The sequence below is a fragment of the Pygocentrus nattereri genome, chromosome 24 (assembly GCF_015220715.1).
Source record: "Pygocentrus nattereri isolate fPygNat1 chromosome 24, fPygNat1.pri, whole genome shotgun sequence".
NCBI lineage: Eukaryota > Metazoa > Chordata > Actinopteri > Characiformes > Serrasalmidae > Pygocentrus > Pygocentrus nattereri.
Genome location: NC_051234.1, coordinates 21,431,682 through 21,449,036, shown reverse-complemented (window position 1 = coordinate 21,449,036; position 17,355 = coordinate 21,431,682). Strand labels below are relative to the sequence as shown.

The window sequence follows — 17,355 nt, the reverse complement described above, 5'->3', positions numbered from 1 at the left end:
GAGAGCACTATAGACTGTGCGCATGGAAAGACAGATAGTCTCTATGCTAGGCTAATCTCTAATGACTAAACCCAAGAGACTGGCTTTTCCTTCCGCTCTCCTTTACCTCCAGTTTACTCATTATCTCATTACAACCTACTGTCTGCTCCTTTGACAAACTGAGTTAGCTTAGCAGGCTGCAACTCACTGAATCGGCGTGTTTTGCACTGTTTGTACGTCACGTATGAAACTTTAAGCAAACGAATGAAAATAAGTCTGGATATCAGTATGTTGAATTATAGATCATATCAAGTATGTTCAGTGTATCCTACATAATATGATTCTCTCTCTCTCTCTCTCTCTCTCTCTCTCTCTCTCTCTCTCTCTCTCAGCAAAAGGAGGTGGTGCAGGAGCTGGAGTATCAGATTAGTCTGCTAAACAGTGAAAAACAGAGTCTGGCTGAACAGATAAAGAAATTACAGAGGTAAGCTGTGACCTGAACATAAAGTACAATCAAAACATTTGAATTAATAGCAAAACTTCAGTTTCTTTGAGTGCATCATTTAACCAATCCAGCTGTTGAGCAATTCATACACCTATCAGTGCCTGATGAAGTCAAAGAAATGGACTATATAGTCCTTTGAAAGTTATTTTAACTTTATGCTTCATGATTTTAATATCTTATTTCTATTTCTTATTTCTATATGTGATTTGTGATTTTGTGTGATTTGCAGCGAGATCCAGGATCTCCAAAGGAACGTGTCGTCTCCTGGAAAAGCCCAGGTGGAGTGTGGGGACACTAAAGCAGGGCTTCAGTGTGAAAAGAGTCTGGATAACGGGCAGTATCTGGACATACGGGGGGTCACGGAGGCTGACACTGCTGCAGAACCCAACTCAAACACTACCACCAGTACCAACACCACTACTACAACTGACCATGCTACTGAACACTCCTCCCCCTCCACCCAACAACACAGCAAGTTCAAAAGCCCTGGACAACACAGCAAAGGCCCCTTGCAGTTTGACCAGCCCAACAGGTGACACTCACTCTTCAGTACAGCGCTGTTCTTGTAGGTCACAGGCTACAGCTTCAGCAGAGCATCTGCCTACGACCTCATGTTGAGCGACACTTTCTAAATGAGTGTTTTACACAATGTTTGCTAGTGAATGGTGCTGCATAATTTGTGATTCATTGCTTGATTGGCGTGTTCATTGAGATCTAATTGAACCAAATATACTGTCTCCCCAAAAAAGTCCTTTGGTTTTGCACAGCAATGATAAATCTTTGTTTATCTCGGTCGAAAAACAAAAGAAAATGATCTTTATATGTATAATGTACCATTTTATATAATATAATATAATATATACTATTGGTGACTACATGTCAAAGACTAATAATACTTGGATAATTGGATCCAGAAGGATCCAAAGCTGAATTCCAGAGGGCCTCCTCTAAAACAATGGGAAACACCCCTTTTTTTTTTTTTTTTTTTATATGTAAAGCGCTACGTTTGTGTTTCGCAGCTAAACTACTGCTACTGAAACTGTTTGAATGCATTTGTGCTGAAATTATAGCTTTTTTTAAATAAAAAAAAAATCTCATTTTCATTTCCGTTTAGATCATTTGTATGTAATGTTTTGAGACTTCATTGCAGACCTGTTTTAATCTTTAACCCAAAATGTACAGCCTTTTTTCTCTTTCTAGCAAAAACCAAATGGCTACACCCTACCTTTATCGAATGAAAAATTTTAGTTGCCAAAATTTTAGTTGCCGAAATTTCAGCGCATCCTTTTTTTTTGTAGTGCTGTAGTTTTACTGTAACATATTCTAGGAGATGAGCGTTTCCATTTTAATTTTCAAAAATTGCACTGAATTCAATAGTTACAGTGTAAATGAAGTAATTGCCATTCCAAAGAAGCTGTCTGAGTCAGAATTGTTTACAGTGGTGGTGGTGATGGGAACCAGACGTCTGAACAGTTTAATGTCTCTAAAGGTTCCCTCACAGAAAGTTATTACATAAAATGGTTACAGAAACGCTGCATGATGTCTGAGACATTGGTTGATATGTTTGAAATGAGGTTTTTGCCCTAAACATATTTCTTTAAAAATAATCATGGTGAAGAGGTCAGTGCAGGGAGTTGTAAACCAAAATAGTCTGTATTCTTTTTTTTTTTTTTAGTCTTTTTTTTTCTCCTTTCACCCAGATTTATCTCCATTTTACCAATATCAACGTTGCATATAAAAATTTTGAGACATGTAGGTTCACTGAGGCATTGCATAGTAAAAAAACATGTTGCATTTGTATTGTAGACATCAGAGCTCCTGTAAAGGAATGTGAGCAAGTTTCCATACAATTATCCATTTCACATCAAACCACTCCCATGGCATGTAATGTAGCTACAGTTCAATAGGCAGGAGCTCTACATTAAGGCTTCAAAGTGTCTTAAGTTATTAGGTTATTACACTAAGCATTCACAAGAAAGTTTTGGTTTAAATAAATAGCTTGAAGGAGCAAAGACCAAAAGCACTGGTCTATAAGTAATAAGCTCAAGTGCTCTTTGATAAAGCAGATTGTGGTTATATCTCATTAATGCAGTGCAGAAAATAAATACAAACATTATAACAAAGTGCCCTGTTGTTAATACTTGTTTTGACCTTTGTTCACTTATTTAATTAAATATCCATGTTCATGCAAGTGCACTTCAAGTAGGGTACTATGCTTTACCCTGAGTTTTACCCTTAATCACCACTAGGTGCCAGCACTGTACTGAGCAAGCTGGACACATTTGTTGGCTTTGTTCAAATAACTTGAGTGCTGACAGGAACACAATATTCCATACATCATCGGTTTTCATATCCGCTCACTAATTATACACAGGAAGAAAATGCTCTTTCATCGTTGTAAACCACGTGCACATCAGCACTTTTGCAGGTTTTGCTCTGTAGTGGCAAGCAGGCAGATAAAACATAGCTGGAATTTGTGACTAAAGCCTTAGGCCCGTAAATTCATGTCTTGTTTGTTCTTTTCAGAAAACTGTCTCCGGCATTCCACCAAGCACTTTTGTCCTTCTGTCGAATGTCTGCTGACAGCAGGCTTGGCTCTGAGGTGAGGGTACTCTGGTTACACACACAAAAAAAAAAAACCACACACCGAGCAAATCTCTTCCAAACACCACCTGACACTGCAGTTATTGGGCAGTCATGCAGTCATAAGCACGTCACAAGCTGGCAGAGGAAATAGTGAGAAACGTAATTGAATCCTGATGTCATTTCTTGTAGAGTTAACAGGAATGCATTAATGTACTCCGATAACAGGATGTCTAGTGGACTGGCTTCTAGCTTCCACTGTGCATTTATTGTCAAGTGATCAAAAGGCAGCTTAAGTCTCAGACATATGATTATTGCATTATTCCAGCAAGTTCCGGTGGAGGGCCCCGCCTACTCACCATTGAAAGTATTTTGGAAAATATTTGGTGTTTGGATCTAGTAAAAGCTGTGTAGTCCAAGTAGTCTAGAGGGCCTGAAATTTGAACTAAACTGAATGTAGGCTGAATATAGAACCTGAGAACATTTTCTGCCTTATGTCATCTCCAATCACAGAACCAGCTTTCGAATCCGAACCTGATTATAGCCAGGCAAACAGTCTGTCTGAACCTTACTGATGCTTGACAAAATTCTGTCTGAATCTGAGTGTGTCCCCACAGAATTCTTGTTGAATTCGACTGTAGCCCTAGAAAATTCTTTATGAATCTGACTGTAGCGTAACAAAATTCTTTGAGTCTGACTTTATCCCGACAAAATTCTGTCTGAGTATGAGTGTGGACTGACAAAATTCTGTCTAAATCCAACTGTAGCCCAACAAAATTCTTTATGAAACCAACTGTAACTCGACAGAATTCTGTCTAAATATGAGTGTAGACCAACACATTTCTTTGAGTCCAGCTGTATCCTGCAAAATTCTGTCTGAACTCGACTGTAGCCTGAGAAATTTTATCTCAACCCAGCTGTAGTTGCCAAAATTCAGTCTGAATCCGACTGTAGCGCAACAAAATTCTGTCTGACCTAGACTGTAACCTAGACTGTAACCTGTTGAAACACTGTCTGAACCCGACTGCAGCAAGCCAAAGAATAAATGTTTGTTTTCTTTCATTGGCTGCATCATTTCTAATCCTAGTTTTCTGCATTGAGTGTGTGTATGTGACTTAAATGTATTTATTTATTTTTTTGGTCAGGTGTCTCGTATTGCAGACAGTGAGGAGAGCGTGATGCTGATGCTGGGCCGCTGTCTCCCGCACATTGTCCCCAACGTCCTGCTGGCCAAGCGTGAGGTAACTGTCCTACACTGAACCTTGCTAAACCTCTACCCCCCGCTCCATCAGACACACTGCCTGCGCTCTGTCGGCCTTCTGCTCTCTTCAGTTTGAATTCAGCACTGACTGGACTGTTTTTTTCACCAATGCTCATCTCTTATCCCCTCCCCTCCACTTCTATGTCCTTTTCTCACATTTGCTCATTTATTCTGCGGCTTTGGTGCATGCCTCTCTCTGCTCCGTTAGAGAATGGTTGTGCATCTGTGCCAGGTGAGTGGAACATCTGCACGCTCATACACCAACACTACCCCCACTATATGTGTGCGTGAGATTTTATTTACCTCAACTTTACACTGGCTGCGATAGCATTTTTTAAAGTTTTCTTTTTCAGTTTTATTCCTGGACATTTACATAATAATCCTGCTGATAATAATAACAATAATAATAATAATATGTGAAATGTTTTATTTATCTCAAACTTCAGGTTTTACAACTTGTGTGTTTATCTATGAGATCAACTCCACTTAATAATAATAATAATAATGGCAGTAATAATAATAATAATAATCATCATCATCATCATAATGTTTTATTGATATAAACCCAATTTGTTTACATACTAAATTAGCTATTTTATTTTAAATAAAAAAAATATGATGTTCTTGACTAGAGTATTTAAGATGGTAAGAAGTATGTATGTATATATATATATATATATATATATATATATATATAAAATCTTTTGTTTTTTTTAGTTATTTTTAGTTTCTATATTTATGAATTGATATGATTATCATAATTAAATCCGTCTTTTTGCTCAGATTAATCTATTTACAGTCTGTTTCTGTTGGTTTTTCAGTTTTTGCAAAGTCAGTGTTATTAGTGCATTAATTGGCACCTTTAGTCTCCTCAAGCATGCTCTAAATGTGATAGAGTAGATCTGTAGTTAGAGGCATGGTTTGTTAAGTTTGAGTGTGATGCAAAATTGCACAAATTAACTTTTTAAGTTTGTAGTGAACACCTGTCATGTTATTTTTTCCCACCCTTGCCGTCAACAAAAGATGGAGCTCTTTGCCCTCACTGGGGTCCTTGTCCATGTAGCAGTCATGCAGTTGCTTGTCACTTGGCCTGACCAATACATCATTTGGCCCGATAAAGAACTGAAATTAAGATTCTCTCTTATATAGGTAGCCACAAAATCCAGCTGAAAGCACAGATTTTTAGAAGCATTTTATTGTAATTCTAACAGTTGACTCTAATGGAAGAGCAGGGTATTAACTGGTTACGCCTGCAAGACAACAAAAAAACAACAATAAAATGCGTACAAACCAAACATTTAGCGGTACAAACATGTTAGAACACCAAACAACTGTAAGAGACATAAGAGAAAAAATAAAAAAAGCAATTTTAACAAATTTAAGTTAGCAGTTTAAGTTAATAGATAATTAAAGGGCCTATATCATGTGAAACCAAATGTCCCTCACTCTCTTGAAACAAGGGAGTTTGAAGAAATATGTAAACATTGGTAAAGTAACTGGTAAAGATTGATATACATTCACTTTAACCATTTCAACTCCTTGAGACCACCGGTGATACTTAGTCTTCATAACTTTCAGTGTCAAATAGATGGGTGATGTAATTTTAAACCCTTATAATAAAAGAAGCTGCCTCTTCAGTGATCTGCTCTGTAAAATCGATTTTTATTTAAAAAAAAAAAAAAAAGTACAATTAAAAAAAAAGAACATCTAAGATTTTTGGCTTTCAACAGTAAATTGAAGCAATCTGTATATGATCATAAAACACATTTTCTGTTAATTTGAGGGGAACATTTACAATAAATAAATAAATAAAAATAAATTTATTTCATGCAGTTATTGAATAATTTGCTTTATGGTTTGGTTATGTAAATGTAATGGGCTTGTAAGGTGGTGACAAACTTTAATTATATACATAAAACAAAAATAAATAGACAAACTACTATAAGTGGACCTCAAGGGAAGCAATTTAGCACAAAAAATGTAGGATATGGGATCTTTAACAACAGACAAGCTCTGGCTGGAACCACAATCACTGCACTATTTACACTATTGAAGCCTATGAGAAATTTGACGGTATATTTAAATGTGACAGTGTATTTAACAATTCTAACTAAAGTTTTTCCACCAGGGCGGTACGGTATGGTTACTAATCTAAACCCAGAACTATCCTTACACTGCTTTTAGTACCCATCTGTTTCCCATCGCACGACATAATCAGGTCCTTTAAAGGTTGTGTGGTGGTCACATCATTTTGTTCACAACTCTTATGATAAACACAGCAATAATGACAGTGGAGGAGCTTCATTTGAAGCTTTTGCTTTGCGTTTAGTTTTGTCTGAAGAGTCACAGACAGCTTCACTAACTAGCTAGTATTTAATTTAGAGGTGTCGCCTGACTTGAGTAACAATTATGTGACGATTGCGTTTGACCAATCAGCAACCTGCGTTATTTCGAGCTTCACCACTATGTTCTGGCTCACCATGCTTGGTAATGTCAACAAAACATATGATCACAGATTTATAACCTTACTGCACTGGTTTTATGATGGAATGAAACTATAAAAAACCATTTTTGACCTTATAAAATTGTCAGACTGTCTGATCAGTTATCAGACTTTCAAGCTCTTTGAAGGGCCCATATCCTACATTTTCCTTTTCTATTTTATTTTTTTATTTGAGGTTCACTTATATTGTTTATGTGGTTTCATGCACCACAAGCCATCATAATTATTTTTATGTGACCATTTTCCAACCTCTCGCTTTTCCTTAGAATTAAACAGGTTATTTCTGTTACTGTGCCTTTAAGACTGATTTATAAGACAAATGATCTGCTCTGATTAGCTTCCCAATATTATGCCTTGTTCAAAAAGCAATTCAACAAACTGCTTATAACTCCAGTATGAATGAGCGGAGCTAAGCTGCTGTAGGCTGAGTAGTTGAGTACATGTAAATGAGTCGAAACCTTGACAGTGAAAGCATAACAGGTTGAGTTAATGGTGTTGTTTGAACCTTTAAAAGTGTTTACGTTACTAATTTCAGTCAAGCCTACTCGTCCCACCTCTTCTGGGTTATAATTATCTTTTTTCTTCTCAGGAATCTTTTTAATTCTCAGGAATTTACGTAGATCTGCAGCTATATTTACAAAAACACGCACGTCTCTCACACCTGCTGTCTATGCCCTATAGGTGTACAGTGGGCTGTGGTGGCCCCACCCTCAGGCCTTTCTGCTTTGCATAGCGGTGTTCTCTTTTACCAGCCCAGTGACAGTTTAAGACAATTTGGATGTTCTCCAAAAAAGAGCTGAGTGAAGGCAAACAGTAATGGAGCCATTGGAGGATATTTCCTCATTCTTCGTCCCTCACAATGGGCCCACTCAGTGGACTTTGAGCTTTGTCTGTTAATTTTGACTGTTGAGTTCCTGTCTGTTCAACCTCCCTTCCCCTAATATCCAGCCCTAGTGCTTAACGGCCCCCAGACATCCAACCAAACCCCCCCCCCCCCCCCCCCCCCCCCCCCCCCAGCGCCCCCAAGTGACCCATGTGATCAGACACAAACACGGGTTTTAATAGTTAGGACAAGGCAACATTATATAAGGGCAACAAGCATTTACAAATTATATATATATATGTGTGTGTGTGTGTGTGTGTGTGTGCACTTTGTAGTTTTGTAATTATAGACTACAGTCAATCAGTTACCTTTCAGATTTTGTTATATAAATATCAAGAAATAATAGCTCACAATAAATATACATAAATAGGGTTAGGAATAGTGGTGGAAAGTGTAGATTCAGTGAGTGCATTAGTGTGAGGAAAAACAGAAAAGCAGCTGTTCTTCAGGTGTGTCAGAATGTCGATGCTGGACATGATCAGTCCATCCAACTTCACAAGGATATTTCCATAAGGTTGCAGTGCATAAACCCCTAATTACGAGGACACATGACCATCTGAGAGTTCAGTGTCTAAATACTATAGGCACTTGTGTAGAGAGATGTGAAAGACAGGTCAGATGAGTGATTGCTCACTACAAATCAGAACATATTTATTCTGATAACCTTTATCCTATAATGAAACATTTCTTTCCCGCAGAGAGTGGTGTCTTACACGATGACCGTGCCATTTTCTATGAGGGGCACTGTTGGGCTTGATGAGAATGAAAATGAAGCACATCATGTATTGACCTTCAGTCACTGGATCTCAACCCAGTTAAACACTTACGAGAGATTTAGGGGCGACAGCACCATCCGCTAAACAACCACTGAGTGTCTTTAGGAAGTTTTTCTTTAGGAACGGAGTTTTTTATCCCTCCAGTACAGCTCCAGGGACTTGTCGCTCTTAGCAAAACAGGTATTAGCAATAAAAAGCAAAACAAGCAATTGCAATAAAAAGAATCTTTGACTTGTAATAGTAGTGGAATCCTTTTTTGGTCTACATAGAACAATTTTTACACACATCACAGGTTTTCGTAATGGAGAACCATTGCAAAGAACCATTTCAAATTGCTGCTGTCGGAAAAATCTCTTTTGTGGCTTTTTAACGTAATTTGTAAATTGTTGCCCTTTCCATTGTGTGTAAATTACATAAAGAATGGAGCAAAAGAAACAGCTGAGAAATGCTTGGAAAAAAGTCTGGTTCCACTGACTTACATTAAATGTAATGTATGTTTTTTCCTTCTCCTGTAAAGTTTTCATTTTTGAGGTAGGACATGTTGCTCTGACAGCAGTGAAATACATGTAAAAGTACTTACATATTAAAGAGTTTTTCTAAGCTTAAGCCTAAGCCTACCCCTAATCTCAGTAACCAAAAGGAAATGACTTTTCAGGTTAAAAAAATAAAAATGAAACATGAGGCTTTGTAAAAAGCACTCCACAAAGCCAGGAGTGGTTTTTTTTTATCCTGTAAGTTATCCCGCCTTTTTTTTTTTCTCTCCTCGATTACATACACATTCAGTCACACCCTCTCATTCTGCTATATGGCACCTCGTGCAGAACAATAAGCTGTTAAGTGCTAGTTGCACACCTGCTTGTACAGTTAAATACACTGGAAGTCTAAGGCCCTGGTTACAGAGAAGATAAGCATTTGGCCAGTGTGAAAACGTCCAAGTTACTGATTACCATGAATATGTAGGCCGAGGAGGCGAACATCACGGAGCTGAAGACTGATCAGTCTGCTGTTAATCACACTGGAATTTCAAGTCTCTTTTTTGAAGTTTCTTGTGGCTGCTGAAACAGATAATTAGACACCACTGAGTGATGTGCATGTGTGTGGTGAGCTGTCACAGTGCCATCAGCTGGTTCTTCTCTTTAGAGGCCTAACCGTTGAATTATTTCTGCAAGATTGAGTCATCACTGATATTGAAGTAATTATATGAATTTGCATGTAATTGCTGGTTTTTGTCGAGAAGGTTTCAGTCAGTCAACAAACTGAGCATAGAGGGTTTTTTCTGTTAGTCTACATTAGGAATGGGGATTTGTAGACATGCATTTAGCTTTAGAATTTGACAGTTATAGTGATAGTTTGGCAAAAAATCAAATGTCCACAACTTCCTCTTTCCTACAGATGTAGTTTAGCCACAATATATTTGGTGTTTGTTTCTTGTAAAAAAAAAAGTTGCCATAATGTACATAAAAACTAAATTCAATGATTTGAAAATCATTTAGACCCTATATTTCATTGAAAATGTACAAAGACAAGATATCAAATGTTGAAAATGTTATTGTTTTTTGAAAAATATATGCCCATTTTGAATTTGATGCTAACAACACTTTCCAAAAAAGTGATGTGAAATGCTGCATTCAACCATCAGTCTACAATGTAGATATAGGCATTTTTTATTGTCTAAAACATACATGTCTTCTGAGTTTTTATATATAATGTTGATGGTAAAATAGCTGTAAGTCTTAAAAAGTATCTCAAGCCGGCACTGTATTTACTGTTGTCTGTGTGACTTTTCTTCTTTGCATTTTAGAGTTTTAATATGCATTTGTGGATGCAGCAAAAACTGTTTCTTAGGCAGTAGTTTTCAGAAGTGTTCCTGAGCCCATGCAGTGATTTCCACTACTGAATGTCTGTTTTTAATGCAGAGCCCGAAGATCACTGCCAGCTTGTTTTTTGGCCCTGTTCTTTGCATACAGAGATTTCTCCAGATTCTCTGAATCTTTTAATGTTATTATGTACTGTAGATGATGAAAAGCAAAAATTCTTTGAACTTTTATGTTGAGAAACATTATTTTTGAATTGTTGCAATTGTTGAATTTCCCTGTGCAGTCTTTCACAGAGGACTGAACCCCTCCTCATCTTTACTTCTGCAAGACTCTGCTTCTCTGGGATGCTCTTTTTATCCCCAGTCATGTTACTGACCTTTTGCCAAAACTTTACCAGCTTTTTGTTACCCCTGTGCCAACTTTGTTAGCATCAAATTCAAAATGGGCTTATGTTTTTCAAAAAACAGTAACATTTCTCACTTTCAACGTTTGATATATTGTTTTTGTACTATCCAATTAAATATAAGGTTTAAACGATTTGCACATCATTGCATTTTGAGTCCCAACTTTTTTGGAATTTAGGTTGTTTTCTGTGTCTTGACTGATGAACCACGTTTTATAGAGAAAAAATACATTGTTTTTTAGCTGAATCATTGCTTTAAAACTGAGGAAAACTGCATGCTTATAATAAAATAATTTGTTTTATGAATAAAAATTGTTTTATATAATTTTGTGGTGCCACTAAACACCAACACGTTTACATATATATACTCACCCATTCGGCCTACAGCAGTTTAGCTCCTCCCACTCACACAGATGTTATACTCTGTCTTTCAGTCCGGACTGATTTTTACATGTGGCACATGTGACAATTAGACTTGAGATGTTTTATATATACATCAAGACACAGTAACAAAAGCAGCCTGATGAATAACCAGCCCATGGAAAATGGTCATTTTTGGTCCATAAAACCACACAGATGTCATAAGAGGACCTCAGGCTGGAAAATACAATAATATGTAGGACATGGGTCCATTTAAGTTACGTCTTATCTATGAAGGTTCTGCGTATTTGTGTACTTCAGTATTATTTCCCATCCTCCCAAAGTGCCAACCATTGCTTCTGTTCCCGAAGCTGCACGGATAAAACCTCACACACACCTCAGCATGTGGATCTGAGCCAAATAAAATATAACTGCCTTTTTGCTCTCCTTGTTCGCGCAGGTGCGAGACGCAATGGTTTTTTTACTCAGTTCAACAAAGGTTAAAAAAATAGCTAAGCTGGTCTCAGGTTTAGAAGGCATGTGTGAGGGCGGCGCTTGAAAACTCTTGGCAGGTGACTTTCTTTCAGAGTGAAGGCAATAAAGGGCAGTCCAAACAAACAAGAGAGGTGCCAATCTGCCCAAAGTTTCACTGCAGATTTGCTTAACTATCTGCTGATTTCCGCCTGTTGGTGTGCATTGAGGTTTGACACACCTTTTAAAGGTGTGTCTCAGGCCTGGAGGATAAAGCTCAAGGAAACAAACTTGGAACTTTTCTCTTATTAGTGTTTTGCAAAGTGAGCTGCATCAATGTTGGAATGTCCTAAATTATAATAATATACAAAAAAGTATATTCTTATTTTTATCCAAAATCAAGTTAAACAAAAAAATGAAATTTGTGTATTCAGTATGTTTTTTATAAAATAATTTAGCATCATGCAAAAATGTATTGAAGTTATGTTGTTTTAAAACGAGAGTTCATGATGGCAGTAAAGGTATTAATGGTATTATATTAATGTTTTATTTAAATGCTCCTTTTTCAAGATTTCATGGAGACCGTACTTAATGTAGAACATAATTAAAATGTGCAAATCTTCGATATTAAAGAGGATTCCATTTTTAACATTTCTGCATAATTCAATGGTTTTTTTTAACCATTTTATTTGTCTAAAACTACTGCTGAACATATATGGCTTCTGAGTTTTTATATATAATGTTGATGATGGTAAAGTAGCGGTAAATCAGAAAAAGTATCTCAAGCAGGCACCGTATTCAGTACTGTTAGATGTAAAAACTTTCTATGAGAGAAGGTTGTTTAGGTAAAATTAAACTTTTTAGATGTCTGGTTCCTATCACCACCACTATCAAATCATTCTGAATGACTTCATTCTAACCTTTTAATTATGCAGGAATTCTGTTAAAAGTAAAATTTCCCTTGAAAGTACTAGTAGATACAACAATGTGTGCAATATCTCGTATGCGCAGCTTTCGCTGTTGTCTGAACTAAACTAAAGTGACACAACCAAACCGCAACTTGGCCATGAAACCCTTATCAAGGGCAGACTGTAACATTAAATATTTGAGGTGCCTATGTTTTTTTGTTTTTTTTTATGTTTTTTTTTTTTTTTATACAGTTGCACATCTTTCTGTTTCAATTTTACAGCAACTAAGGCTAAGCCAGGCTTATTTTCAATTAAAGCAAACACATATAAATATTTTATAATTGTATTGGTGACTTTTTTATATATAGTTTGTAAAATTAATATTTTGTATCTTTTATGAATAGCGCTTTGCCAAAGAGTGACCAGCCCCCAGGTTTTTTGAAATGGTCCTATCCACTTTGAAAAAAGGATTTGTGCTAAATCTGCTCTTCATATCAAAGAAAACACGATATAAACTATATAAACCCATTCGCAGAGAGCTGCATTATGCTGGCTGAACCTTATCGTCCAGAAGGTGCCCCCAAACTTTTGACAAGCAGTTTAACTTGAGCAGTTAAATATAGAAGCCATGAAAAAAATCCAGTCAAAAAGTTGTGCTAATATTTGCAGGTGCTCTCAAGGGAATATCAAAGTTCTGTTTTCGCTGTACACACATACTTACCCAAACTTTCAGACTCGCATGTAGTTGTTGATGGATGGTGCTGTGCATTCAGACCCGTATATTTTCTCCTCTGTGGTGAATTTGGGCCCTCTGTGTAGTTCACGCCTCCTCCATCCTCGAACCCTGCCTGCCACAGTGACCCCTCACTTGCTCTGGTGTCCTCTGTGGGTGTGGGAGGGAGTGCCTGCTCCTTGTTCTGATCTCATACCTGCGCCTGTGTGTATGTATGTTGCAGGAGCTCATTCCGCTCATCCTGTGCACAGCCTGCCTCCACCCCGAGCCCAAAGAGAGAGACCAGCTGCTGCACATCCTCTTTAACCTCATCAAGAGACCTGACGACGAGCAGAGGTGCGCGATTACAGTTGTATGCAAAAGTTTACACATCAAATGGCATATTTTATTGATTTTGTTAGTGAAAATTAGCACATCTACAGGGAATACACTTAAATGTGGCACTTTTTGGTGCATTTTATTGTACAATTTTTATTTATTTGTTCAAACATGCTGCATTTTGTTTCATTTTTTCCCAAAATGGTAACTTCAACAAATAAATAGCAATTGTGCACTAAAATGTGCAGAATGTGTGCTGTTCCCTGTAGAGGATGTCAACTCATTTTTATTTAGATAATCAAATAATTGTGTCATTTGACAAACATTTTGCTGTTGTCGGAACAAAACCTTATATCTCCATCTCTCTTTTTTCAGTTTTTGACAATTTGAAAATGCCTGTTATTCTTTACATTGTGTGTAAATTTCATGAAGGATGAACCCAAAACGACTTGGAGAAAACTCTTGTTCCATTGACTTTCATTAAAATAAAGTATGTTTTTTTTCTTTCTCCTGTAAAGTTACCATTTTGGAGATACAAGGTTTTGTTCTGACAGCAGCGATTTACATATGATTGTTCATGTGTTGTGATATAAAGGTATAATATACAAGAAATGTTTGTAAGAGTCCCATTTTCTGTCTATCACCATCATGATACACTAAACATTATGATGCATTACACAAGACTAATTTAAGGAGCTTTTTGCTCACAAGGCGCCTTTGTAACCAAATCCTTTGCTGAGTGACTCCTATAATCTTATTACTCATTTCTCATTGCACTGGAGTGTTTAGGGTGTGTTTGCTCTCAGTTCAAGAGCAATCGTAACAACCCAAGAGCTACAGAACAACACACTACAATTTCCTAATACCAGCTGGTATCCAGTAATGTTTTTAAAATAACCTTCATTTCTGTGGCAGTCCACTAACACCCAGCTGTTTATCTTCCTCAGACAAATGATCCTCATGGGCTGTGTGGCTTTCGCTCGTCATGTGGGTCCAACACGGGTGGAGGTGGAACTCTTACCACAGTGCTGGGAACAGGTCAGCCTTTTCACTCTCGCATACACTGAAGTCTGTTGGTGTTTCCACAGTGATAGTTGTTTTAGCTCTATATTCCAGCACATTAGATTTGCTGTTAGATTTGTTTGTTGCCCTTTTTTCTTTTTTAGAAAGAACCTTGACTACTCAGACTTGTATTCCTTATAATAGTGTGCATGACCAATACAATTAAAATAAGATGTAGAAACCAAATGGGAATGTTTTATTTATTGTAAAAGCTTGACCAGATTTCCTCTACTAGTTGGTCACCATTATTGCACTGTAATGTCATATGGTTGGTTAGTGTAGTGGGTAACATCCTTGGCAAAGACCCTACACTATACCAATAAGAGTCCTTGGGCAAGACTCCTAACATTACCTCCGCCTACCTGTGTAAAAATAATCAAATTGTAAGTCGCTCTGGATAAGAGCATCAGCCAAATGCCGTAAATATATCCGCACTGCATGGAAAGTAAGGCAATTCAGATATTAAAATTCATGTTAGCTCGCTGTTCCTCGCTCAGTGCAGAAAGAAAATTTGATGCAGGAACAAAAATGGCAAGCTACTGGTAGAATCATTTTCAGGTTTTTTTTATAAATAAGTAGTAAATGAAGTATTTTGCTTGGTTTCTACATCATATTTTATTAGCATTAAATAGTATCAAGGTTCCCTTTAAGTAAGAGATGTACACTCCCATTATGTACGCTCCCATGCAGTCATTAAATGACTCCACTGGACTGCACAACTAAGCAGCAAAAATGGCTCTTTTTGAATTCATCATAATTGTGAAGTCACAACAATGAGCACATTTACTTATGGCCTCTCTGTGTCAGTGGTCCTTGCTTTGTTTGTCCATACTGAGTGAACTGTGGAATTCACAGCCCTTTTTATACACAGGCCTTCCATTTTTGGAGAGCAAATGTACTTGACCGTTTGCAAAACTATGCTTTCTCTCAGTCAGTCACAATTCACATTAAACACTACTTGCTTCATCAAGCGAAGGGGAAAAAAAAATCACAACAAACCTGTAGTGAGAACGGTGGTGGCAGAAAATGAATCTGAATCATTAGACTAAGAAATGGTGGAAACATCTAATGCCTTTCCTGATAATCTGGAGCATGGAGCTGTTTTTATTTCAGTCCTGAAACTGGAAAAGTTTTGGAATAAACTTTTGTGGAAGACCAAACTCATTCCAGAATTTTGTATTTATAGGATTTTTGAAAACAGCTTTAATGGAAAGCATATTGTTAATTCTGTTATGAAGATTCATCATAATTATGGTCTTAAACATAACACCATTTAATATCTCTTGTATGCGTAAAGCTCACTCTCAACAACATATCAGAATGGTCTATAATGCGTTTTGCAGACAAACTTATATGGGCTCAAAGGTAAGCTAATCATTATCTTTGTTTCAGTATTTGATAGAAGTCATTTTAATGTGATGTCTAATGATAAATACATTGCAGAAGTTAACATGCTCATATCGTGAAACATCAAATATTAATGCATTCATAGGCATGCCATTCTTTTTATTGTTTAATTAATACTATGTAAAGGAGGAATCCTACTCAGAACTGACTAGCTCCAGTTTTAGCTTATATAACATTAGCTCATCTGAAGGGGCAGCATCCGTCAGAAAATCCTCCTTCTTTATTAGATTGGAAAATCTACTGCTTTTAATGTCTATAGACTGATCAGTTTCCCAGGATTGATTAATGTAAACAGGAACCTTTTTACTGTAAATTGGCCTACATTTATATTAGTTCTCAAGTATTCATGTCTGCAGCGAGCATCTTTTTATGCTTTATGCTACTGAACCTTTGTCTGATAACTACAGATGCTACCAGGTATGTAATAGTTAAAACAAAAATGAGCAATAACTGATAGAGGTAGGACTTTTCAGTGTTTTGCAACAGTCAATAGCATAATTGGTTGCTCAGTTGTTGTTTTTTAGTGAGCTGTGCAACACTGCATTATTAGTTCATGCACAAGACCTACAGTTGACATCTGGAGTTTGTTGCTGTTGTTTCTCAATATGAGGACCAAAGAGATGTTGGTGCCAGTAAAGCAGGCCATCGTGAAGCTGAAAAGTCAGACCACAGAGGACCACAGTAGTGGATAAGTGAAAAATACTTTCAGTCATAAAGGAAAAAACTGTTATACACATCAAAAACACTATGCAGGATTGTAGCCATACACATATCAAAGGTTATCCAAAAGAGAGGAACACAGTGGTAAACCTCAAGAACCTCTAAAACAGAAAGGGCAGGTTAGTTTGCTAAAAAGCAGTTTTGAGGATGGTGAGACTGAGATGAACTTGGACCTCATGAAATGAGAAACATGTGCAGGAAAAAAAAACAAAAAAACAAAGCAGGTCTTCTGTGAAACATTTGCATTTCAAATCCAATGTGTCCTGTTTAATCACATACAGACAGCAGTGCATCCTTCTATCGCCTAGGTTTACTGCTAGACTTAATCCTTACACTAAACCTGAGTCTGATCATCACTTGGTCCTGTCTTAAACATTTAGCCATGATCTTAACCATAACCATGGCTAAAGACAAAAAAATATGTTGCTATTTTATATTTCACAAAAAAGGCATATTTTTATTAAGTGTATTCCCAAATCTAGACCAGAAAATCAGACCTCACAGGGCGTATTTTTTCCTCCGTCACATGTGATTCTCATAAAAGCGGAAAACCAAGTACACACACATACAGACGTAGACAGAGTACACTCATTACAGATGTGTAACTTCCCATTTTACCATCAAAGCCTCAACGATAACCAAACCAACGCCCTCCAGCTTGCTCCC

At 37.0% G+C, this 17,355-nt stretch overlaps 1 protein-coding gene across 6 annotated transcripts in view; it reads left to right on the top strand.

The window, feature by feature from the left end:
* Positions 1 to 17,355, top strand: part of relch (RAB11 binding and LisH domain, coiled-coil and HEAT repeat containing) — a 71,051-nt gene that overhangs the window by 25,753 nt on the left and 27,943 nt on the right. For all 6 annotated transcript variants that reach the window (XM_037533972.1, XM_037533971.1, XM_037533970.1 and 3 more), the window contains 6 exons: positions 372 to 463; positions 714 to 1,016; positions 3,011 to 3,086; positions 4,213 to 4,308; positions 13,406 to 13,518; positions 14,448 to 14,538. In XM_037533972.1, the coding sequence (XP_037389869.1) occupies positions 372 to 463; positions 714 to 1,016; positions 3,011 to 3,086; positions 4,213 to 4,308; positions 13,406 to 13,518; positions 14,448 to 14,538 (771 nt within the window). The remainder of the gene's footprint in view (positions 1 to 371; positions 464 to 713; positions 1,017 to 3,010; positions 3,087 to 4,212; positions 4,309 to 13,405; positions 13,519 to 14,447; positions 14,539 to 17,355) is intronic.